Source organism: Heptranchias perlo, chromosome 1, assembly GCF_035084215.1.
Source record: "Heptranchias perlo isolate sHepPer1 chromosome 1, sHepPer1.hap1, whole genome shotgun sequence".
In the NCBI taxonomy this organism is placed as follows: domain Eukaryota; kingdom Metazoa; phylum Chordata; class Chondrichthyes; order Hexanchiformes; family Hexanchidae; genus Heptranchias; species Heptranchias perlo.
Genome location: NC_090325.1, coordinates 168,194,356 through 168,220,585, shown reverse-complemented (window position 1 = coordinate 168,220,585; position 26,230 = coordinate 168,194,356). Strand labels below are relative to the sequence as shown.

The following is a 26,230-nucleotide window of genomic DNA, read 5'->3' as shown; positions in this document are numbered from 1 at the left end:
ATCAATCTCTGTTTTGAATGTACTCAATGACTGAGCCTCCCCAGCCCTCTGGGGTAGAGAATTACAAAGATTCACCACCCTCTGAGTGAAGAAATTTCTCCTCATCTCAGTCCTAACTGGCCTACCCTTTGTTCTGAGACTGTGACCCCTGGTTTTAGATTCCCCAGCCAAGGGAAGCATCCTCCTTGCATCCACCTTGTCGAGCCCTGGAATAATTTTGTATGTTTCAATGAGATCACCTCTCATTCTTCTAAACTCTAGAGAATACAGGCCTAGTCTACTCAATCTCTCCTCATACGACAATCCCTCCATCCCAGGAATCAGTCTGGTGAATCTTCGTTGCACTCCCTCTATGGCAAGTATATCCTTTCTTAGGTAAGGAGACCAAAATTGTACACAATACTCCAGCTGTGGTCTCACCAAGGCCCTATATAATTGCAGTAAGACATCTTTACTCCTGTATTCAAATCCTCTTTAATAGAGACAATGATGCAATCCAGGCCCACATGCAGCAAGACCTGGACAACATCCAGGCTTGGGCTGATAAGTGGCAAATAACATTCGTGCCAGACAAGTGCCAGGCAATGACCATCTCCAACAAGAGAGAATCTAACCACCTCCCCTTGACAGTCAATGGCATTACCATCGCCGAATCCCCCACCATCAACATCCAAAGGGTCACCATTGACCAGAAACTTAACTGGACCAGCCATATAAATACTGTGGCTACAAGAGCAGGTCAGAGGCTGGGTATTCTGCGGCGAGTGACTCACCTCCTGACTCCCCAAAGCCTTTCCACCATCTACAAGGCACAATTCAGGAGTGTGATGGAATACTCTCCACTTGCCTGGATGAGTGCAGCTCCAACAACATTCAAGAAGCTCAACACCATCCAGGACAAAGCAGCCCGCTTGAGTGGCACCCCATCCATCACCCTAAACCTCTACCACCACTGCACAGTGGCTGCAGTGTGTACCATCCACAGGATGCACTGCAGCAACTCGCCAAGGCATCTTCGACAGCACCTCCCAAACCCACGACCTTTACAACCTAGAAAGACAAGGGCAGCAGGCACATGGGAAGAACACCACCTGCACGTTCCCCTCCAAGTCACACACCATCCCGACTTGGAAATATATCGCCGTTCCTTCATCATCACTGGCTCAAAATCCTGGAACTTCCTACCTAACAGCACTGTGGGAGAACCTTCACCACACGGACTGCAACGGTTCAAGAAGGCGGCTCACCACCACCTTCTCAAGGGCAATTAGGGATGGGCAATAAATGCTGGCCTTGCCAGCAATGCCCACATCCCATGAACGAATAAAATAAAGGCCAACATACCATTTGCTTCCTAATTGCTTGCTGCACCTGCATGTTAGCTTTCAGTGACTCATGTACAAGGACACCCAGGTCCCTTTGAACATCAACATTTCCCAATCTCTTACGATTTAAAAAATACTCTGCATTTCTGTTTTTCCTACCAAAGTGGATAACTTCACATTTTACTACATTATATTCCATCTGCCACGTTCTTGCCTGTCTACATCCCCTTGAAGCCTCATTGCATCCTCCTCACAACTCACATTCCCACCCAGTTTTGTGTCATTAGCAAACTTGGAAATATTACATTTGGTCCCCTCATCCAAATCATTGATATGGATTGTGAATAGCTGGAGCCCAAGCACCAATCCCTGCGGTACTCCACTAGTCATAGTCTGCCAACCTGAAAAAGACCCGTTTAATCCTACTCTCTGTTTTCTGTCTGTTAACCACTTCTCAATCCGTGCCAGTATATTACCCCCAATTCCATGTGCTCTAACTTTGTTCACCAACCTCCTGTGTGGGACCTTATCGAAAGCCTTCTGAAAATCCAAATACACCACATTCACTGGTTCCCCTTTATCTATTCTACTAGTTACATCTTCAAAGAACTCCAATAGGTTTGTCAAACATGATTTCCCTTTCATAAATCCATGTTGACTCTGCCAAATCCTATTATTATTTTCTAAGTGTCCTGTTATCACATCTGTTATAATAGATTCTAGCATTTTCCCTACTACTGATGTCAGCCTAACAGATCTGTTGTTCCCTGTTTTCTCTCTCCCTCCTTTCTTAAATAGTGGGGTTAAATTTGCTAACGTCCAATCTGCAGGAACCATTTGAGAATCTATAGAATTTTGAAAGATGACAACCAATGCATCCACTAATTTGTTGCAAATTATATATTAATTTTTTTAATACTAGCCATTGCCTGTCTACCATCATACCTTTTTATGTAGTTCCCCAATCAACCATAGCCAACTTGCACCTCATACCTTTGTAGTTTCCTTTGTTTAGATTTAAAACCCTAGTTTTGGATTGAACTACATCACTTTCAAACTTAATGAAGAATTCTTTCATATTATGGTCACTCTTCCCTAAGGGCTCCTTTACAACAAGATTATTAATTAACCCTTTCTCATTACACAATACTAGATCTAAAATAGCCTGTTCCCTAGTTGGTTCCTCAACATACTGATCTAGAAAACCATCTCGTGTACATTCAAGGAATTTGTCCTTCACAGTATTAGTGCTAATTTGGTTTGCCCACTCTATTGTGGATTAAAGTCCCTAATGATTACTATATTACTCTTGTTACATGCACTTCTAATTTTCTGCCGAACAGGGCAAGCAACTATGTATCTCCTTAACCAATCTGATTGAAGAATCATTAATGAACAGTACAGAGACTGAACCAGGAAGTATAAGTGAGAATAGTGAATTCACTGTTAAATCAGGTAGCGAAAGCAAAATAAAGAGAGGGAAAGATAGATTGGATTAAGAGAGAGAGAGAAAAAAGAGACATAAAGTAAAAGAAAAAAAATATATATTTTTTTCTTTTTTTAAGCTCCAACAACAATTAAAAGCTGAAGGAATGAGAGTCTATACTTATAAAAGTTAATTTTCAGTGCCAGAGAGGCTGTTTGGCAGTAATTAAGATGGATCATGCCGTTAAAAAGGGTACTTAGGCTGAAAGGACAAGTCCTAACTTTCTGTGGCGTGTTTAGTTCATAACTACCGTGCAAATACAGGAACTTCACACTGTTCAAAACATGTGAATGGTGAGCAGACAGCGAGATGCTGTTTTCGGGAAGCTAACAGCGGGGTCGCGCATCTCAGACAGCAACTTCCCGATTTTCGAGTTTAACCACGCCTCTGCCCTCACCTTAAGTTTTTGTGTGATTTACGCATAAATAACAGTGAGCGCTCTAAGCCTCACCATTATTTTAATAGGAAAATCTGGCCCAATGTTAAAAAGATTAAAATGATAGAAAATACAGAATTTCACAGCCAAAGAAAGTAAAAGTATCTCAGCTTTTTAAATACTAGATGGATCTATTTTGACAGTAAATACACTGTCTGTTTTGTAAAGTCCATCATGGTGCCTTCCACTCCCAATGCTCAGTCCCATAATCTACAAAAATGTCTAACAAACGGAATATTTATTGTGGGTATTCAGAGCTGCCTACACATCATGCTGGACTCACTCATGGAATAACTTTGGCATTTTACAGTTTACCACCCAAGTATTCAGTTTCTACCAGAAAGGTTGTGGTTTTTGATATGAAATTATACTAACTTTATATTATTTTATTTATCCTGTCATGTTTTTCAAGGACTTTTGTCCTTGGAGATTCGGAGGAGCAATAACTAGACAGGTTCAATGGCTGCTAGGAAGAGACTTCTGTGCGGGAGTCCCTCAGGGTGGTTTCTTACTGTCATGCGGAGGGGTTCATTAGTTAGAGCAGAACTGTGAGACTGAGGTTGTCAATGTCTGAGGCTATTGTTCATGCAGCAATAAGGGACTATTTGTTACCATTAGCTGTATATCTCTGATAATAAAGTCAGTTCAGAGTTAAAGCTCAAATTTTTCCTGTATTCAGTCGAGGAAATTCTGTTGAACTAATTCTTCAATGTTTCAGTGTGTGTATGATTTCCTTATATTCTGTATTAGTATTATAAAGATGTTTCTATGAAAGGATCACAATGAGAGACTGAACCTCCACTAATTTCAATTGAGCTTCCTTAACTTGTTTAACTTTGTATAAAAGTCAGCAGTCCTAATATTATGCAATTAAAGAGGTAATATATCCTAAGTAAGGTAAATATTGGACAAAATGCCCTGGAGAGACAAACTGAATTAGTTGGTTAATATAATTTGCAAGCAAGACTTTTGATTATCATGCTCAACGATATCCTACAATCAACTACAACAATGACAAACTTATACAGCATCTTTAACATGCAAAATGTTGCAAGATATTTCACAAAGGGAAGCAGATGCTGAGCAGTAGTAAAAGAGTTTGGAGAGTTGGCTGAAAGCATGGTCAAACAGATAGACTTGGAAGTGGTTTCTAAAGTCAGGGAGAGAAGTAGCAAGGCAGGGGAGATGAGGATGGAGGGGGCTGAGGTAGGGGATCAGCAGAGCTGGTTTGTTGTTGAGCAGAGGAATCTGGAATTGTTCTTATACTCCAGGATGATTACACTGAAAATACTGACCCAGCCAACACAGCAGGAGCCCTACTGTACAATTAGTTAACTTAAAAAAAAATCCAAAGTTATATTTTTACTTGCTGGATTGCTGACAGTAGAATTCTAGCATTCATAAATTTGCCAACAATGCTAAATTATAGTTAAACTTAGGACAGTTTTTTTTGTACTTTAATTTGCATCAGTAGGAAATACCAAGGAAAAGAAACTTTAGCCCCGATTTTAACTTAACCCATCCAGCGGGTGGTCTTAGTTGGTACGCCCATTTTACACCCCATCTGATTTTTCTCTCCGCTGAAGTTAACGGAGACCAAAATTGGATGGGGTGTAAAACGGGTGTCCCATCCAAACTTGCCCCATTGCCTCCAGGCATGTTCGGTTAAAATCGAGGATTAAAGTTTCGGGGAGGAACTTGAGATACTGGGTTTATTTCCACAGGAACAGAGAAGTCTAAGAGAAGATTTAATGGTGATTTTCAGAATTATGAAGTGTTGTTATAAGATGAATAAAGAAAGAGTAATCCCTGTGGTTGGGAGTCAGCCACCCCAGTTGTGTTGCAACGGTGCCACAGCATTTTTGGCCTTCTATCTTTTTGGAAATTATAAAATACCTGGATTAACCCTTTCTATTGCTCATGATACTGATGTTTTGTCTGTGCTGACTAAAAGTAATGCCATATTAGGGACTGCAAGTAGTCCAACTTAATCACGTCATTGGATTCTCAGAGATACACTTCTGAAATGAAAAGGGTAACTCTCTGATAGTTCCGAGGATGCAGGCATCTGTATATGCTTCTCCATATGGCTCTGAATGCATGTAGGCAAATCTCTGACTGGGTCCTAGGAAGGAAGGGAATATCTGCAACTCATGATGCAAAGCCTGAGATGGCTCCGATCCACAGAAGGATCCCTGTTGGGAGTTTTCTATATGTATATATTGTTTGAAAGTGAGGATATGGTCTTGGCCGTGACTCCTAATGTCTTTGGGATGAGCCCTGCTTTACTGTGACCTGGTAGATGAGTCGGGGGGGGGGGGGGGTTCCTAAAGTTGGCCTTGTCCTCCATTGTCAGTCCAGTCATAGCACACAATGTTTTGGTGTTTTTTTCAGCAGTTCCTCATCCTGTCCCTCAAAAATACCTTTCCTATCAAAGGATAATTGTAAAAGCGAGAGTTCCCATGGGGCTGACCCTATGTGCAGTCATGCCTACATGTAGGCAGTCTTTGTAATGGACAGGATATGGAATCAGAAGCTCAGCTTTGGGTCAAACAGGATGCTGATGTTGCAGTCTAGATCAACCTGAGACAGTGGCCAGGAAGGGAGATGAAATCAGTGACGAGGATATGTTGTTTGTGCCGGGGCCGAAGAAGATGGCAGCGGTCTTCAAACTGTTTAGCTAGAGGAAACTGCAGGTCATCTAAGACTGGTTGTTGAAAAAGCAGTCTGATGGTACAGAGGCAGTGTAGGGGTCGAGAGAGATGGTAGAGATGTAGAGTTGGATGAAATCAGCGTAAATGTGGGTGTGGACCCATGTCTGTGGATGATGTTGCCAAGGGGTGGCATATGGATGAGGAAGAGGAGGAGGCCAAGGATTGATCCTTGTGGGTCTCCTGAGTTGATGTTGTGTGGATGGGTAGAGAAGCTATTAGAAGAGATGCTCTGGCTACAGATAGGTAATAATGAATCAAGAGGAAGCAGTCATACCAAGCTGGACAATGGAAGAGAGACATTGGAGGAGGATGGTGCAATCGACTATGTTGAAGGCTGCAGAGAAGTCGAGCAGGACGAGGAGGGACAATGCGCTAAGGTTACAGTCACAGAGAATGTTATTTGTGACTTTGCTTAGAGCTGTTTTAATGCAGAGGGAATGGTGCAAACCTGATTCGAGGGATTCAAACAAGGATTTGCGGAAGAGGTGGGCACAGATCTGGGAGCCGACATGTTCAAGGACCTTGGAGAGGAAAGGAAGTTTTTTTTTATATTCATTCATGGGATGTGGGTGTCGCTGGCAAGGCCAGCATTTATTGCCCATCCCTAATTATCCTTGAGAAGATGGTGGTGAGCCACCTTCTTGAACCGCTGCAATCCGTGTGGTGAAGGTTCTCCCACAGTGCTGTTAGGTAGGGAGTTCCAGGATTTTGACCCAGTGACGATGAGGGAACGGCGATATATTTCCAAGTCGGGATGGGGTGTGACTTGGAGGGGAACGTGCAGGTGGTGTTGTTCCCATGTGCCTGCTGCCCTTGTCGTTCTAGTTGATAGAGGTCGCGGGTTTGGGAGGTGCTGTCGAAGAAGCCTTGGCGAGTTGCTGCAGTGCATCCTGTGGATGGTACACACTGCAGCCATCGTGCGCCGGTGGTGAAGGGAGTGAATGTTTAGGGTGGTGTATGGGGTGCCAATCAAGCGGGCTGCTTTGTCCTGGATGGTGTCGAGCTTCTTGAGTGTTGTTGGAGCTGCACACATCCAGGCAAGTGGAAAGTATTCCATCACACTCCTGACTTGAGCCTTGTAGATGGCGGAAAGGCTTTGGGGTGTCAGGAGGTGGGTCACTCGCCACAGAATACCCAGTCTCTGACCTGCTCTTGTAGCCACAGTATTTATGTGGCTGGTCCAGTTAAGTTTCTGGTCAATGGTGACCCCCAGGATGTTGATGGTGGGGGATTCGGTGACGGTAATGCCATTGAATGTCAAGGGGAGGTGGTTAGACTTTCTCTTGTTGGAGATGGTCATTGCCTGGCACTTGTCTGGCACGGATGTCACTTGCCACTTATCAGCCCAATCCTGGATGTTGTCCAGGTCTTGCTGCATGCGGGCACGGACTGCTTCAGTTGGAGATGAGACAGTACTTAGCGAGGTCAAAGAAGCCGAGGGTGGATTTTCTGAGGAGGGAATGATGTTGGGTGATTTTATAAAGGATAGGGACTGTGCCTGAAGAGAGGCAAACATTTACAATGTCAGCTAGCATGGGGGAAAGGAAGGCAAGTTGGTTGGTCAGCAGTTTAGTAGAAATGGGGTTGAGGGAGCACAAGGTAGGTCTCATATGTGACATTAGCTTGGAGAGGGCATGGCGGAGATAGGGGAGAAACTAGAGATGGGAGTTTAGGGGTAGGTAGGATGGAGACTGGGGAAATTCAACGTGGTAGGGAAGGGGAAGGGGAAAGGGCGACGCAACAGATGCAGCTGAATGAATAGTACATGAGCTGCTCGCACTTTGTGTTAGAGATGAGGGTGGAAGGAGCAGGAGACAGAGGCTTTAAAAAACAATTGGTAGTAAAATAAAAGCCTAGGGTTATCTGGGCCCCTCCAGGATGATCCAAGTGCGCTAGGCAGTTTTGGCCCTTATCTGGTAAAGAATGGCTAAGCTAGTTGTGCACCAGGTATGCTCAAGTTTGTATCCCTTGAACTTGAAGGAACAAAGGTAGGGGTTGTATTGGGGGGGAACAACAGGAATGGGAGATATTTTGCTCTGGATGAGTGCATTGAAGGTGGAGATGAAGGAGTGGTCGAGCAAATCAGCAGCTGCAGAGGTGTCATGACAAATGGAGAGCCAAAGGCAATGGGACTTTGAAAGTGCAGTTGTAAGTGACTTGAGGGAAAGTTTTTTGTTCCAGGGGTGGATACAGAAGGAAATGGAAGGGGATGAAAGAGCGTAGGTGTATGAAAAGAAACTTGCAAGGAATATCAAAATCAACACAAAAAAGTTTTACAACTATATTAGGAAAAGAGGGTGGTCAAGAGCAATGTGGGCCCCTTAAAAACTGATAATGGCAATATTGTAAATGAAAATAAGGAAATGGGGGACATGTTAAATAATTGCTTTGCGTCAGTATTTACAGTAGAGGAAGATAGCATGCTGGGCACTCCAAGAAAACTAATTTTGAATCAGGGATGGGGACTCACCATAATTAACATAAGCAAATTAACAGTAATGAAGAAAATAATGGCACTAAAGAGTTACAAATCCCCAGGACCAGATAGTTTCCATCCATTTTGAAGGAAGTAGGTGAGAACAGTGCAGAAGCCCTAACTATAATCTTCCAAAGTTTTCTCGATTTAGGAACCGTTCCTTTAGATTAGAAATTGAACTCCGCTATTTAAGAAAGATGATACAGGGAAACCAGGGAATTATACACCAGTTGGCCTAACAACATCTGTTGTTGGGAAATTACTAGAGTTTATAATTAAGGATAGAGGGACTAAACACCTTGAAAATTTTCAGCTGATCAGAGAGAGCATGGATTTTTAAAGGGTAGGTCATGCCTGACGAACCTGATTGAATTTTTTTGAAGAGGTGACTAAAGTAGTGGACAGGGGCATGTCTATGGATGTTGTTTAAATGGACTTCCAGAAGGCATCCGACAAAGTCCGTCATAGGAGACTGTTAGCTAAAGTTGAAGCTCTTGGAATTGAAGGCAAATTATTGACCTGGTTAGGAAATTGGCTGAGTGACAGGAAACAGAGAGTAGGGAAAATGGGCAGGTACTCAAATTGGCACGATGTGACTAGTGGTGTCCCACAGGGATCTGTGTTGGGGCCTCAACTATTCACTGTATTTATTAACGACTTAGATGATGGGATAGAGAGCCACGTATCCAGGTTTGCCGATGTCACAAAGATAGGCGTTGCACAACACCAGGTTATAGTCCAACAGCTTTATTTGAAATCACAAGCTTGCGGAGCTTTGCTCCTTCGTCAGGTGAAGTGAAGAGTTGCATAAAGGCACAGCATATATAGTCAGAGAACAATGCCTGGTGATTACAGATAATCTTTCTAACTGCCCTTTATCACACCTCGGCAGAGAGATAATCACAGCAATCAAAGGAGAGTTCAAACAGGTTAGTCAGGGAAATATTACATCCAAGAATACTGAGGTGGGGTCACCAGGGGTCAAATGTAGCAGATGCTGGGGTTTGTATTAAAAACAGATAATTTTTTTTTGCTGGAAATCGCAGCAGGTCCGGCCGCATCTGTGTATGGAAATCAAGCCAACTACGAATTGAGTCTGGATGACTCTACGTCAGGTGGGGTTACATGTAGCGTGACATGAACCCAAGATCCCGGTTGAGGCCGTCCTCATGGGTGCGGAACTTGGCTATCAATTTCTGCTTGACGATTTTGCGTTGTCGTGTGTCTCGAAGGCCGCCTTGGAGAATGCTTACCCGAAGATCGGAGGCTGAATGTCCATGACTGCTGAAGTGTTCCCTGACTGGGAGGGAACCCTCCTGTCTGGCGATTGTTGTGCAGTGTCCGTTCATCCGTTGTCGCAGTGTCTGCATGGTCTCGCCGATGTACCATGCTCTGGGGCATTCTTTCCTGCAACGTATGAGGTAGACAACGTTGGCCGAGTCACAGGAGTATGAACCATGTACCTGGTGGGTGGTGTCCTCTCGTGTGATGGTGGTATCTGTGTCGATGATCTGGCATATCTTGCAGAGGTTGCCATGGCAGGGTTGTGTGGTGTCGTGGACGCTGTTCTCCTGAAAGCTGGGTAATTTGCTGCGAACGATGGTCTGTTTGAGGTTGGGTGGCTGTTTGAAGGCGAGGAGTGGAGGCGTGGGGATGGCCTTAACGAGGTGTTCGTCGTCATCGATGACATGTTGAAGGCTGCGAAGAACATGGCGTAGTTTCTCCGCTCCGGGGAAGTACTGGACGACGAAGGGCACTCTGTTGGTTGTGTCCCGTGTTTGTCTTCTGAGGAGGTCTATGTGATTTTTCGCTGTGGCCCGTCGGAACTGTCGATCGACGAGTCGAGCGTCATATCCCGTTCTTACGAGGGCGTCTTTCAGCATCTGTAGGTGTCCATCACGTTCCTCCTTGTCTGAGCAGACCCTGTGTATTCGCAGGGCCTGTCCATAGGGGATGGCCTCTTTGACGTGGTTAGGGTGGAAGCTGGAGAAGTGGAGCATCGTGAGGTTGTCCATGGGCTTGCAGTAGAGTGAGGTGCTGAGGTGTCAGTTTTTGATGGAGATTCGTGTGTCCAAGAATGAAACCGATTCTGAGGTGTAGTCCATGGTGAGTTTGATGGTGGGATGGAACTTGTTGATGTTATCGTGTAGTCTCTTCAGTGATTCTTCGCCGTGGGTCCATAGGAAGAAAATGTCGTCGATGTATCTGGTGTATAGCGTTGGTTGGAGGTCCTGTGCAGTGAAGAAGTCGTGCTCGAACTTGTGCATGAAAATGTTGGCATATTGGGGTCCCCATGGCTGTTCTGTGTGTTTGGGTAAAGAACTGGTTGTCGAAGGTGAAGACATTGTGATCCAGGATGAAGCGGATGAGTTGTAGGATGGCGTCTGGAGATTGGCTGTTGTTGGTGTTGAGTATTGATGCTGTTGCAGTGATGCCGTCATCGTGGGGGATACTGGTGTAGAGTGCCGAGACGTCCACCTTGGTGAGGAGTGTTCCTGGTTCAACAGGTCCGTGGGTGCTGAGTTTTTGTAGGAAGTCTGTAGTGTCGCAACAGAAGCTGGGGGTTCCCTGTACGATGGGTTTCAGGATGCCCTCGACGTACCCACCAGTTACATGGTTCATACTCCTGTGACTCGGCCAACGTTGTCTACCTCATACATTGCAGGAAAGGATGCCCCGGAGCATGGTACATTGGCGAGACCATGCAGACACTGCGACAACGGATGAACGGCCACCGCACAACAATCGCCAGACAGGAGGGTTCCCTCCCAGTTGGGGAACACTTCAGCAGTCAAGGACATTCAGCCTCCGATCTTCGGGTAAGCGTTCTCCAAGGCGGCCTTCGAGACACATGACAACGCAAAATCATCAAGCAGAAATTGATAGCCAAGTTCCGCACCCATGAGGACGGCCTCAACCTGGATCTTGGGTTCATGTCACGCTACATGTAACCCCACCTGACGTAGTCATCCAGACTGAAGTCGTAGTTGGCTTGTTTTCCATACACAGATGCGGCCGGACCTGCTGCGATTTCCAGCAAAAAAAAGTTATCTGTTTTTAATACAAACCCCAGCATCTGCTACATTTGACCCCTGGTGACCCCACCTCAGTATTCTTGGATGTCATGTTTCCCTGACTAACCTGTTTGAACTCTCCTTTGATTGCTGTGATTATCTCTCTTCCGAGGTGTGATAAAGGGCAGTTAGAAAGATTATCTGTAATCACCAGGCATTGTTCTCTGACTATATATGCTGTGCCTTTATGCAACTCTTCACTTCACCTGACGAAGGAGCAAAGCTCCGAAAGCTTGTGATTTCAAATAAAGCTGTTGGACTATAACCTGGTGTTGTGCGACTCCTAACATTTGTCCACCCCAGTCCATCACTGGCATCTCCACGACAAAGATAGGCAGCATTGTAAGCAGCGTAGATGGAAGCATAACATTACAGAGAGATATTAATAGATTAAGTGAATGGGCTAAACTGTGGCAAATGGATTTCAATGTAGGCAAGTGTGAGGTCATCCACTTTGGACCTAAAAATGATAGATTAGAGTACTTTCTAAATGGTGAAAAGCTCGAAACAGTGGAGGTCCAAAGAGACTTAACGATCCATGTACATAGATCAATAAAATGTCATGGACAGGTACAGAAAATAATCAAAAAGGCTAATGGAATGCTGGCCTTTATATCTAGAGGACTAGAATACAAGGGGGTAGAAGTTATGCTACAGCTATACAAAGCCCTGGTTGGACCACACCGGAGTACTGTGTTCAGTTCTAGGCATCGCACCTTAGGAAGGATACATTGGCCTTGGAAGGTGTGCAACGTAGATTTGCTCGAAAGTTACCTGGACTCGAAGGGTTGAATTACGAGGAAAGATTGCACAAACTAGGGTTGTATGCCCTGGAATTTAGAAGATTAAGGGGTGATTTGATTGAAGTTTTCAAGATATTAAGGGGAACCGATAGAGCAAGATAGAGAGAAACTATTTCCGCTGGTTGGGGAGTCTAGGACTAGGAGACAGAGCCTAAAAATTAGAGCCAGGGTTTTCAGGAATGAAGTTAGGAAACACTTCTACACGCAAAGGGTGGAAGAAGTTTGGAACTCTCTTCTGCAAACAGCAGTTGAATTTAGCTCAATTGTTAATTTTAAATCTGAGATTGATAGATTTTTGTTAATCAAAGGTATTAAGGGATATAGGGCTAAGACAGTTAGGTCACAGATCAGCCATGATCTCACTGAATGGCGGAACAGACTCGAGGGGCTAAATGGCCCACTCCTGTTCCTATGTTCTTATGTGGGTCATAAGGGATACAATGAAGTGGTGGGATGAAGTAGTAATCGAGAGCAAGGGAGTAGTGAGACCACAGGAGATGGCAAAGTCAAAATGGAAACACGGAAAGTCAGAGATCTCCCTATCAAGTCCAGGGCATGGCACTTCTGCCAGCCATTGTATAGTAATTTGTATTTCATCCTCGATCAGGGGCAACAACTGATTTAAGAAAATCTGTTCAATTAACAGCCTAAAGCTGAACAAGTCTTGCCCAATGGGTGGGGTGGCATGTCATTCTGACTTGTTACACTCATGTTGATAAATTTGTTGCCATCCAGTTGCATTCTCTTTGATGGTGAGGACCTGAAGTACCACTGTCCAGTCTTCAATTGGCATACCAAGTCTTGGTGAGCGGAGCCGAGCGGAGGGAGCGTCCGATAAAAGGCGGGATTTCAGAGCGCTGAGAACAGCTGAGAGGAGCCGAGCCGAGCGGAGGGAGCGTCCGATAAAAGGCGGGATTTCAGAGCGCTGAGAACAGCTGAGAGGAGCCGAGCCGAGCGGAGGGAGGGCCCGATAAAAGGCGGGATTTCAGAGCGCTGAGAACAGCTGAGAGGAGCCGAGCCGAGCGGAGGGAGCGTCCGATAAAAGGCGGGATTTCAGAGCGCTGAGAGGAGCCGAGCCGAGCGGAGCCGAGCGGAGGGAGCGTCCGATAAAAGGCGGGATTTCAGAGCGCTGAGAACAGCTGAGAGGAGCCGAGCCGAGCGGAGGGAGCGTCCGATAAAAGGCGGGATTTCAGAGCGCTGAGAACAGCTGAGAGGAGCCGAGCGGAGCTGCGACCGAGTTCGAAGTGACGTCAGGAATCAGATCGGGACGCGACACAGGGGAGGCACCTGATTGGTGAGTAGGTTCAGGTGAGTATTTCTCCTTATCTACAGTAACTAAAGTAAAAGGAAAGGGAAGGTCTGCAGGTCTTATAGGAAGTAGCGTTTATTTTTTAGTGAATCAAGGTCCCTAGTGTAGTTAACATTCTCTAAATTGAGAACAATTTAAAGGAGTAAACTCCTTAAAGGGAGTGGTAAGTAGTTTTTTCTTTCCTTTTTTTTTCTCTTGACATTGTAGTTGTTCTTAAGCTAATTTAAGGGTTAAGTCATGGCAGGAGATCCCAGCGCCGTGTCATGTTCCTCTTGTGGGATGTGGGAATTCAGGGCTCCTTCCTGTATCCCTGATTCCTTCACCTGCGGGAAGTGTGTCCAGCTGCAGCTATTGTTTGACCGCTTGACGGCTCTGGAGCTGCGGATGGACTCACTTTGGAGCATCCGCGATGCTGAGAAAGTCGTGGATAGCACGTTCAGTGAGTTGGTCACACCGCAGATAAAAATTACTGAGGGAGATAGTGAATGGGTGACCAACAGACAGAGGAAGAGTAGGAAGGCAGTGCAGGGGTCCCCTGCGGTCATCTCCCTCCAAAACAGGTATACCGTTTTGGATACTGTTGGCGGAGATGGCTCACCAGGGGAAGGTGGCAGTGGCCAGGTTCATGGCACCGTGGCTGGCTCTGCTGCACAGGAGGGCAGGAAAAAGAGTGGCAGAGCTATAGTGATAGGGGACTCGATTGTAAGGGGAATAGACAGGCGTTTCTGCGGACGCAACCGAGACTCCAGGATGGTATGTTGCCTCCCTGGTGCAAGGGTCAAGGATGTCTCGGAGCGGCTGCAGGACATTCTGGAGGGGGAGGGTGAACAGCCAGTTGTCGTGGTGCATATAGGCACCAACGATATAGGTAAAAAACAGGATGAGGTACTACAAGCTGAATTTAGGGAGTTAGGAGTTAAACTAAAGAGTAGGACCTCAAAGGTAGTAATCTCAGGATTGCTACCAGTGCCACGGGTTAGTCAGAGTAGGAATGACAGGATAGCTAAGATGAATACGTGGCTTGAGAGATGGTGCAAGCTGGAGGGATTCAAATTCCTGGGCCATTGGAACCGGTTCTGGGGGAGGTGGGACCAGTACAAATTGGACGGTCTGCATCTGGGCAGGACTGGAACCAATGTCCTAGGGGGAGTGTTTGCCAGTGCTGTTGGGGAGGGTTTAAACTAATGTGGCAGGGGGATGGGAACCGATGCAGGAAGTCAGTGGGAAATAAAGTGGTGACAGAAACAAAAGGCAGTAAGGGAGAGTGTACAGAACATGACCGGACAGATGGTCTGAGAAAGCAGGGCAAAGACCAAGGGAAGTCTAGATTAAACTGCATTTATTTCAATGCAAGAAGTCTGATGGGCAAGGCAGATGAACTCAGGGCATGGATGGGTACATGGGACTGGGATGTTATAGCTATTACTGAAACATGGCTAAGGGAGGGGCAGGACTGGCAGCTCAATGTTCCAGGGTACAGATGCTATAGGAAAGATAGAGCAGGAGGTAAGAGAGGAGGGGGAGTTGCGTTCTTGATTAGGGAGAACATCACGGCAGTAGTGAGAGGGGATATATCCGAGGGTTCGCCCACTGAGTCCATATGGGTAGAACTGAAAAATAAGAAGGGAGAGATCACTTTGATAGGATTGTACTACAGACCCCCAAATAGTCAACGGGAAATTGAGGAGCAAATATGTAAGGAGATTACAGACAGCTGCAAGAAAAATAGGGTGGTAATAGTAGGGGACTTTAACTTTCCCAACATTGACTGGGACAGCCATAGCATTAGGGGCTTGGATGGAGAGAAATTTGTTGAGTGTATTCAGGAGGAATTTCTCATTCAGTATGTGGATGGCCCGACTAGAGAGGGGGCAAAACTTGACCTCCTCTTGGGAAATAAGGAAGGGCAGGTGACAGAAGTGTTAGTGAGGGATCACTTTGGGACCAGTGATCATAATTCCATTAGTTTTAAGATAGCTATGGAGAAGAATAGGTCTGGCCCAAAAGTTAAAATTCTAAATTGGGGAAAGGCCAATTTTGATGGTATTAGACAGGAACTTTCAGAAGTTGATTGGGAGAGTCTGTTGGCAGGCAAAGGGACGTCTGGTAAGTGGGAGGCTTTCAAAAGTGTGTTAACCAGGGTTCAGGGTAAGCACATTCCTTATAAAGTGAAGGGCAAGGCTGGTAGAAGTAGGGAACCTTGGATGACTCGGGAGATTGAGGCACTAGTCAAAAATAAGAAGGAGGCATATGACATGCATAGGCAGCTGGGATCAAGTGGATCCCTTGAAGAGTATAGAGATTGCCGGAGTAGAGTTAAGAGAGAAATCAGGAGGGCAAAAAGGGGATATGAGATTGCTTTGGCAGATCAGGCAAAGGTGAATCCAAAGAGCTTCTACAAATACATAAAGGGCAAAAGGGTAACTAGGGAGAGAGTAGGGCCTCTTAAGGATCAACAAGGTCATCTATGTGCGGAACCACAAGAGATGGGTGAGATCCTGAATGAATATTTCACATCGGTATTTACGGTTGAGAAAGGCATGGATGTTAGGGAACTTGGGGAAATAAATAGTGATGTCTTGAGGAGTGTACATATTACAGAGAGGGAGGTGCTGGAAGTCTTAACGCGCATCAAGGTAGATAAATCTCCGGGACCTGATGAAATGTATCCCAGGACGTTATGGGAGGTTAGGGAGGAAATTGCGGGTCCCCTAGCAGAGATATTTGAATCATCCACCGCTACAGGTGAGGTGCCTGAAGATTGGAGGGTAGCAAATGTTGTGCCTTTGTTTAAGAAGGGCGGCAGGGAAAAGCCTGGGAACTACAGACCAGTGAGCCTGACATCTGTAGTGGGTAAGTTGTTAGAGGGTATTCTGAGGGACAGAATCTACAGGCATTTGGAGAGGCAGGGACTAATTAGGAACAGTCAGCATGGTTTTGTGAGAGGAAAATCATGTCTCACGAATTTGATTGAGTTTTTTGAAGGGGTAACCAAGAAGATAGATGAGGGCTGTGCAGTAGACGTGGTCTACATGGACTTCAGCAAAGCATTTGACAAGGTACCGCATGGTAGGTTGTTACATAAGGTTAAATCTCATGGGATCCAAGGTGAGGTAGCCAATTGGATACAAAATTGGCTTGACGACAGAAGACAGAGGGTGGTTGTCGAGGGTTGTTTTTCAAACTGGATGCCTGTGTCCAGCGGTGTGCCTCAGGGATCGGTGCTGGGTCCGCTGTTATTTGTTATTTATATTAATGATTTGGATGAGAATTTAGGAGGCATGGTTAGTAAGTTTGCAGATGACACCAAGATTGGTGGCATTGTGGACAGTGAAGAAGGTTATCTAGGATTGCAACGGGATCTTGATAAATTGGGCCAGTGGGCCGATGAATGGCAGATGGAGTTTAATTTAGATAAATGTGAGGTGATGCATTTTGGTAGATCGAATCGGGCCAGGACCTACTCCGTTAATGGTAGGGCGTTGGGGAGAGTTATAGAACAAAGAGATCTAGGAGTACAGATTCATAGCTCCTTGAAAGTGGAGTCACAGGTGGATAGGGTGGTGAAGAAGGCATTCAGCATGCTTGGTTTCATTGGTCAGAACATTGAATGCAGGAGTTGGGATGTCTTGTTGAAGTTGTACAGGGCATTGGTGAGGCCACACTTGGAGTACTGTGTACAGTTCTGGTCACCCTATTATAGAAAGGATATTATTAAACTAGAAAGAGTGCAGAAAAGATTTACTAGGATGCTACCGGGACTTGATGGTTTGACTTACAGGGAGAGGTTAGACAGACTGGGACTTTATTCCCTGGAGAGTAGGAGGTTAAGGGGTGATCTTATAGAAGTCTATAAAATAATGAGGGGCATAGATAAGGTCGATAGTCAAAATCTTTTCCCAAAGGTAGGGGAGTCTATAACGAGGGGGCACAGATTTAAGGTGAGAGGGGAGAGATACAAAAGGATCCAGAGGGGCAATTTTTTCACTCAAAGGGTGGTGAGTGTCTGGAACGAGCTGCCAGAGGCAGTAGTAGAGGCGGGTACAATTTTGTCTTTTAAAAAGCATTTGGACAGTTACATGGGGAAGATGGGTATCGAGGGATATGGGCCAAGTGCAGGCAATTGGGACTAGCTTAGTGGTATAAACTGGGCGACATGGACATGTTGGGCCGAAGGGCCTGTTTCCATGTTGTAACTTCTATGATTCTATGAATGCTTGATCTGTTTTAGAGTTAGGTTGGCTGTGAGAAATTCCATGAAAACTGCTCGATGTGGTCTATACGTAGGAAGGGTTCCATCAGTGCCTATGTGTGTTTAATGATGCGTAATTGGGAGTGGCTGGATTTCTTAGGTTTACTGCACTTATTTATCTCATTCTGGGTAAAGTGGGATACATGATGTAGCCATTGAAAATTTGTCAAATTATAGTATTACATTCAGAATGCAAGCATTTTATACAGCTATAGTATCAGCAATTGTGAATACACTATTGCATTTTGTACAGTATTTAAAACCTTTGGCACAAGTTGGTTTTGACATACTGAGCCAACTAAGGAAGCACTTAGTTTGATTTGATGCAGGCAATGTATCGTGTGGGTCAGTGCCAAAGGGCGTACTTTAAAACCACAGCCCAGCTGGGGCACACACACTGCACTGAGTTTAAGCTTCTAATTTGTGCCTCAACCCCTTGTATGTTAATACTCTTGTCTGCTTTGGTGATGAGAGATTCAATGTGAGGAGCAAAGAACCTTTAGTTGAGCTCTTCTTGGCATTTTGTAAGATATGGGATAAGGAAACTCCATCTACTTGGAAAGCCATAATATTTGCATTCTTAGTATGTAATTCCCCTAGAACCTATCAAGCTGGCTACAGTACGTGAAGGATTAAAAGAATTAAGAAGAAACACCTTTTCTGTTTCTATACATCCATTTCTTATAATATTCCTGCCTATTTAATAGCAAAGATACACAAAGCCAACACACCCGGACGTCCTATCGTATCAGGCAACGGAACCCTGTGTGAGAACCTCTCTGGATACATCGAGGGCATCCTGAAACCCATCGTACAGGGAACCCCCAGCTTCTGTCGCGACACTACAGACTTCCTACAAAAACTCAGTACCCACGGACCAGTTGAACCAGGAACACTTCTCACCACGATGGACGTCTCGGCACTATACACCAGTATCCCCCACGATGACGGCATCGCTGCGACAGCATCAATACTCAACACCAACAACAGCCAATCTCCGGACGCCATCCTACAACTCATCCGCTTCATCCTGGATCACAATGTCTTCACCTTCGATAACCAGTTCTTTACCCAAACACACGGAACAGCCATGGGGACCAAATTCGCACCCCAATACGCCAACATTTTCATGCACAAGTTCGAGCAGGACTTCTTCACTGCACAAGACCTCCAACCAACACTATACACCAGATACATCGACGACATTTTCTTTCTATGGACCCACGGCAAGGAATCACTAAAGAGACTACACGATAACATCAACAAGTTCCATCCCACCATCAAGCTCACCATGGACTACTCCTCAGAATCAGTTTCTTTCTTGGACACACGAATCTCCATCAAAGACGGGCACCTCAGCACCTCACTCTACCGCAAGCCCACGGACAACCTCACGATGCTCCACTTTTCCAGCTTCCACCCTAACCACGTCAAAGAGGCCATCCCCTATGGACAGGCCCTGCGAATACACAGGGTCTGCTCAGACGAGGAGGAACGCGATGGACACCTACAGACGCTGAAAGACGCCCTAGTAAGAACGGGATATGACGCTCGACTCATCGATCGACAGTTCCGACGGGCCACAGCAAAAAATCGCATGGACCTCCTCAGGAGACTAACACGGGACGCAACCAACAGAGTACCCTTTGTCGTCCAGTACTTCCCTGGAGCGGAGAAACTACGCCATGTTCTCCGCAGCCTTCAACATGTCATCAATGAGGACAAACACCTCGCTATGGCCATCCCCACACCTCCACTACTCGCCTTTAAACAGCCACCCAACCTCAAACAGACCATCGTTCGCAGCAAATTACCTAGCTTTCAAGAGAACAGCGTCCACGACACCACACAACCCTGCCACGGTAACCTCTGCAAGACATGCCAGATCATCGACACAGATACCACCATCGCACGAGAGGACACCACCCACCAGGTGCATGGTTCATACTCCTGTGACTCGGCCAACGTTGTCTACCTCATACGTTGCAGGAAAGGATGCCCCAGAGCATGGTACATTGGCGAGACCATGCAGATGCTGCGACAACGGATGAACGGACAATCGCCAAACAGGAGGGTTCCCTCCCAGTCGGGGAACACTTCAGCAGTCATGGACATTCATCCACCGACCTTCGGGTAAGCGTACTCCAAGGCGGCCTTCGAGACACATGACAACGCAAAATCGTCGAGCAGAAATTGATAGCCAAGTTCCGCACCCATGAGGACGGCCTCAACCGGGATCTTGGGTTCATGTCACGCTACACGTTACCCCACCAGCGAACAAATGTTATCTGTTTTTAATATAACGGGTCAGTTGCTGTCTTTTCTATGTTTCTACCTCTCTATCTCTGTTTTTTTTGTTTGTTGTTTTTTTTCGGTGATTTGTATATTCTGTGAGACCTGGCAGGTAATACCTGTCTGTCTGCACACTGATTGCCTTGGCAACGGGCAGTTGAAAAAACTGTCTGTACTCACCAAGCATTGTTCTGTGAATTATAAATGCGATTTCATTTCGAGGATTTCATTTTCACATCGTTCACCTGACGAAGGAGGAAGCCTCCGAAAGCTTGTGAATTTAAAATAAAATTGCTGGACTATAACTTGGTGTTGTAAAATTGTTTACAATTATTTAATAGCAGTAATGGCCATACTTCAGCCAGAACACAACCTAGTTGACATCAGCAGTCGGCAAACAGAATTAGTACCAGCAGTAATCTGTCACCACCCAACAAGAGCAACATCCATGTCTACTGTCACCACCTTGTACCTATTAACTGATATTTGACATAAACATTAATCCTAAATAATCTCAAATGTTCTACGATTATCTTTGTTATATTACTGTGGTTACTCTCTTTTTTTAAAAAAACCCTTAGAAGTGTTGAACCAGTGGCATTATAGTACTGCTAATTTCTCAATTGTAAGAAAAGGCCTTCATATTCCAATTCTACTCTTATATACCTTGTAACACCTTAAATTGACAATACTTCCTTTTTAAATTCAGTATTGATTTTCATAGATTGGATAATCAACTCAAAACCTCTATCAGATGTTCTGAATTTTCACACAATCTGCTGTCAGGAAATATTTTTTCCTTCTAGTAAAATTGTAAGTTGTTTTAGAGCGTGTTTATGATTTCACTGGAAATACAGAATAGAGGGAATCTTTACAAACACATTTATGAAGTCACACACACATGACCAGATTTTAAACTCGGGGTGAGGGGTCAGCTTGGGGTCGGCAGGACAAGTGGCAGGCTCACCCCAATTTGCCAACATGTGGCCTGGGCCATTTTGACTCCGGGACCTCATTACCAGAGTCCAGGCCCAACCCCTGCGTGAATTCGGCAGGAATGACATGGAGGCCGGTGGGCAGGAGCGGGAAATAGTGTAGCAGCAGGGTACTGCTGGGCATTGAAGAGGATGCTAATATGTGTTTCGCATGTCCAATTTTTCTGGTTGTAAATCTCAAGAATATTCTCCCTGATATAGTTTGAGAATGGAGCTACCCAAAAGTGGCTGTTCTATTTCTAATTGGAATTTGAAATATAAAGAATATGACAAAATTATAATTCCAAAAAATGTTTACTTACCCAGAACTCTTCTGGCCCTGGAGCCTTCTCATGCCAGCTTCCCAGGGCACGATCGGGACTGTGCGCGAGTCATGTGGCCTGGGGTTAAAATAAGGTCTGGGTCTGCACGATGTCATCAGACTCTGACTTTTACATCTCAATGAATCCTTCGCTTGTGACATGCTCTCCAAAATGTGCCTCTTAAAATGACATGTGGTACAAGGTTGGCAAGAAGGCAGGGAGTAGCACGCTGCCATGATTTTAACCGCCCCCCCAACACTCTCACCAGGTGCAGAGCATTAAAATCAGGACTGCAGAGACAAGAGCAATTCTTACTCCATTATAATAAAAGAACACTAATGCACCATGACCTGTGCAGCAACGCTGATTTGAACTGCAGTGGTTCAGGAAGGCAGTCCACCTTCTCAGAGCAACTAGGGACGGGATAAATGTGAACTTGCCAGTGCCACCCATATCCTGAGAACTAATTAAAAAAATTATATTGTACTCGCTGAGTCCAGAGTGATGACAGTGATGGTGAGGCTTAACTCCCACTAATTATATATCTGAATAGAAGTCATGCGTGGATCTAATGTGTAATTACTTGTAAATAACTACTCTCTGCTATTCGTACTCTATATGATGCTATTATAAGGATGCACTGATACTACAAGTACCAGTTTGCACTGGTCCTTGCTCAGAGCGCTGTGGGTGTGAGTTACATTGCCATCTCTGCATGGCTCTCTGGCCGGTGTAAGGGAACTCTGTGCAGGTGGGACAACTGTTTTCTTGTTAAAATTTTAAAAATGAATAGTGAGGTTTAAGATGATCACCTACGAACTTTTGTTCATCAGGAAATCTAACCATTTTCCCCCTTTTCAACCAATATCAGCATAAAGCGAAAAAGTACAGGTTAGGTGCAAATTAATGCACCCAACAATGTGCCTTGCCCACTCCCAGACGAGTACCCCTTACTGCACTAATGTGACACTTCCATTTCCCACATAAGCCACCCTTGTGACTTCTCTGACTGAGACTCTTAGCTTAGTGGCAATTAATGTCAAATTCTGGGCAGTTTTGTCTAGAAACTAGGCTGAGATTGTACAAATTGATTTCACTTTAGTTTCCATACAGATAGTACAGTATCAATCTGGGCTGGATCGAAACTTAGAGGTGAAAGGGTAGTATGCTAAGGGGCAGTCCCGAGATTTCACTTAGCTCAGGTAACTATTATTGAAGAAGAGCACTGAAAAACCAAACGTCACCTTACTAAAAAAGCTGCTTGGACTAAATCTTTATGGAAAAGTAAGTTAAACAGTTTTTGTAAATAAATAGTTTATTTCTATATTTGGCATTTATGTGTACAATGGATACAGTATGTTACACTTATATCAAAAATGAAAAAAATACTGATGTTACGTAAGTAACAAATGTAAAAAGTACTCAATCTTACCTTCCCTGAAAGTAAGAAACATGAACAAAACCATTTTTTAAAACTGCATCATATGAAAATATCATCAGTAACAAACAGACCGGTCTTTTTTAAAGTTATTAAAATGGTATAAAAGTAAGAATCCTGGAAATAGGACATAGAAAATATTTTAAAGTTTGCACCAGAATTTCAAAGGTTAGCTCTATGTCAAACTAGGCCAGATAGTGTTTTTTAGTTTTCCCTCATATTGGCCCCTTATCAGACAATGAAGGGTAGCACTGCTTTTCAAGCAAGTGATGACAATACTTTCTAATGATATCATAACAGAATAAATCTTTCTCCAATGTTAGACTGAACGGTTCACATAGTTCCATTGGGTGCTGATACATTTACTTATGGCAGAATAAGTTGCTCCCTTGTTGAAACAACAGACTAGCTTATAGCAGAGGGCGAGAGGGAGGGAGAGGGAAATCTACACCAGGGCAGTTCTGAAGCACTCTCCCAACATTGGCACAACTGTTTAAAGTGCTGGCCAACTTGTGTGCTGCTTTAGTGCCAGTGGCTGAATAAGAAACACACTGTGCTCAAATAGATCAAACACATATGTTTTCAGTTCTGAAAAAAAAGTCAGGAAAAATATTCCGCAACTGCAGAACATAAACATCACTGTGATCCTTATGTGCTTTTATGCAATAGTCCTTCATGTGCTGCAAACACAGTGGAACCCTGAAAGACATTGTTCATTTAAGAACAAAATTCTTCATAAGCAGAAAATTATGGACTACAGCATCTGGCAATGGTTGACGAAAGCAGGGCATGATTTTGAGAGGGTTCCATTACTTACAGCTTCTCACTGACAGTGAATTGCAGCTATTAATGCATTAAAATTAACAGTCTATATAAATTATATCTATACATATTCTTCTGCTTCTGCATCATTAGAAGTAGCTGCACTTTGCGCAACATTGCTTAATGCTTCTTCTTTTGCCTGTGTCGTTGCATTTTCTGGAAGTGATGCGAGATCTTTGAAAACATCCACATAATTCCCAAAACCGGGGCCCCAATTTAATAGACTGTCCCAGTTAAAAGCTCCTGTCACAGCTCCATGTGGTCCAAGCTTGGCTTGTGTCTTATAGTCTTCATGACTTGCCTGTAGGACTGCAGGGCTTCCTTCAGCCCTACGACCAGGATATCTTCGTGGCTTCAGTTTACCACCATAATTGTCTTCATCATCTGCATCAGATTCGTTGACTTGAGACAATTTTGGCATTCGTGAGGTGTACACTGTAGGTTTGTCCCTGTCATACTCAAACTCAGAGCAGGTGAAAGAATCATGTGAGTCACTGTCTGAAGATGATTCTGGGGCAGGCGTACCATCAGCTGGGTTTCTCATTCTAGAAAGAGGTCTTCTACAGTCATCATCTGATGATGATCGTCCGTGATCTGCACTACAGATACTTGGGTTTCTAGGGCGAGGGGTGTTGAGTCTTTCAACCTCCTCTATGGACAGTCCTACTGGAGGTGTGGTCTCCAGAGGGATCTGCTCAATAGGTTGTTTTAGACGGCTTCCTGGCCTTGAGCCATGACCGTGACCTGTCATGGTTTGCGGGCTTTTGCTTCTCCTTCCAAGTCGTGAAGCATAATTAAAGATGCCGGGCTGGCAAACATCCGAATGTATATCAATGGGGCTCCCTTCCCTCCTTGCAAGGTGCAAATCTCTTGCTGGACTGTTTCGGTAGAAAGTTCCTGACTTTGAGAATGGGGCAGGACTGTGTCGAGACAGTGGGTTAGGATTCTGGCATGTGTTGTGACTCAGTGGAGTTGTTCTCAATCCTTGACCATAGGAAGGCTGATAGCTTAAGCTGCTTGCTCCTAGTGGGAGAGGAGACTGTCGGGCAAAACCCAGTGGACTGTGTCTTTGGATGGAAAATTTAGGGGTGTGACTACGAAAATGCTTATAGTGCTGTATAATGTCTGCATCTGAAGGAGCAATGCTGCTGGCATTTTCTATGTCATAATGCTCAAGTTCTGTTTCAGGCCCTAGACAGGGTTGCCCACTTGGCAATGTATCTGTTGCGTGTGGGATGTCTGTCTCATCGAAGATCAAGTAGGGATTTTCCCTTTCAATTATATCAGGCTTTGGAACTCCCTCGGGCTGCTTTCTGACAGTCAGATCCTCATCATATGGGGGAAGGTTATCTGGATCGTCAAATCCTTCATTCTCGCTCCCTTTTTTCTTCTTTTCTTTCTTATTCTTTGTCTTCTCGTCTTTTGGTACTTTTGCCTTTCTGCCTCTGCACTGGTTACACACGATCAAACTAAGAACAATCAGAGCAAGGAATGTGGCACAGCTGCCAACAATCGCAGGGACAGCCCAGAGTGGCAAAGAAAGCTCCTCTGCTTGGGGCTTTGGGCTGCAGGTGTATCCTTTGTCCGTTCCAGCTTTGCAAATTGTTCCTTGGGGGCACTGAACACTGACACACACCACCACAGTCTCACATGTTTTACCAGTGTAGAGTTCTGGACAAGTGCAGGTAAATCCAGATTTTGGAAGAGGCTCACAGCTCCCTCCATTCTGACAAGGACTGGAAGCACATTCTCCAGGTGGGACACAATCGTATGCATACCACTGGTTCACACACATTAGTCCACCTGAACATGGGTTACTTGCACACACATTAGGACCTCTACATCCCATTTTAACAGAAGGGTCGCTTTTCGATATTGTAACAGCCCTGTGCTGTCCAGTGAAGGGCAATGTTTCACCATTGTATGTTACATAAGAGATACAACCATCAAAATCTGGAAGACAATAAAAAAATCTGTCACAAAAACTTACCAGTCAAGTTTGTACTAAAAACATTTAAATCTTTTTCTTGTTTGCAAAATAATATTACCAGTTTTAGATTTCTTGTGCTGGTGACCCAGAGCTTTACAGTGGCTGACCAACAGGGCTTTCCCATACCAAAAATAAAATACAATATATCCCGAGGATGCATGATAGGGAGAGGTCCTTCACTGACTTATAAACTAGTGAGTGATGCTGGGAACTATGCAACCACGAATCTTTGAACTTGTGAGTTATTTAATTCCCATCATAATGCTGAGGCCTGTTTCCTTTTTTTTCTGGTAATCCTCTTAGCTGATTTGAAACTAACACCACCAAAAAAAGGCTTGAAAGGGTGACAGTGATCATGACCCCAACTGACCTGAGATCATGAGGCTAATTTTGTCTCGTTACCCAGACCTCGATTTTGGCAGCCAGCATTCCTGCTGGAAATAGGCAGAGTCTAGTTAAAATATTCAAAAAGGAGTCAACTGACATTGTCAGGACTTCGAACACCATTTGCGTTGC

The 26,230-nt window shown here is 44.7% G+C and overlaps 1 protein-coding gene across 1 annotated transcript in view; it reads right to left on the bottom strand.

Annotated features, from left to right (window-relative positions):
- Positions 1 to 22,761: 22,761 nt before the first annotated feature.
- Positions 22,762 to 26,230, bottom strand: part of fat4 (FAT atypical cadherin 4) — a 380,125-nt gene continuing 376,656 nt past the window's right edge. The window contains exon 18 of the mRNA XM_067993487.1: positions 22,762 to 25,677. Within this exon, the coding sequence (XP_067849588.1) occupies positions 23,786 to 25,677 (1,892 nt within the window). The 3' untranslated portion in view covers positions 22,762 to 23,785. The remainder of the gene's footprint in view (positions 25,678 to 26,230) is intronic.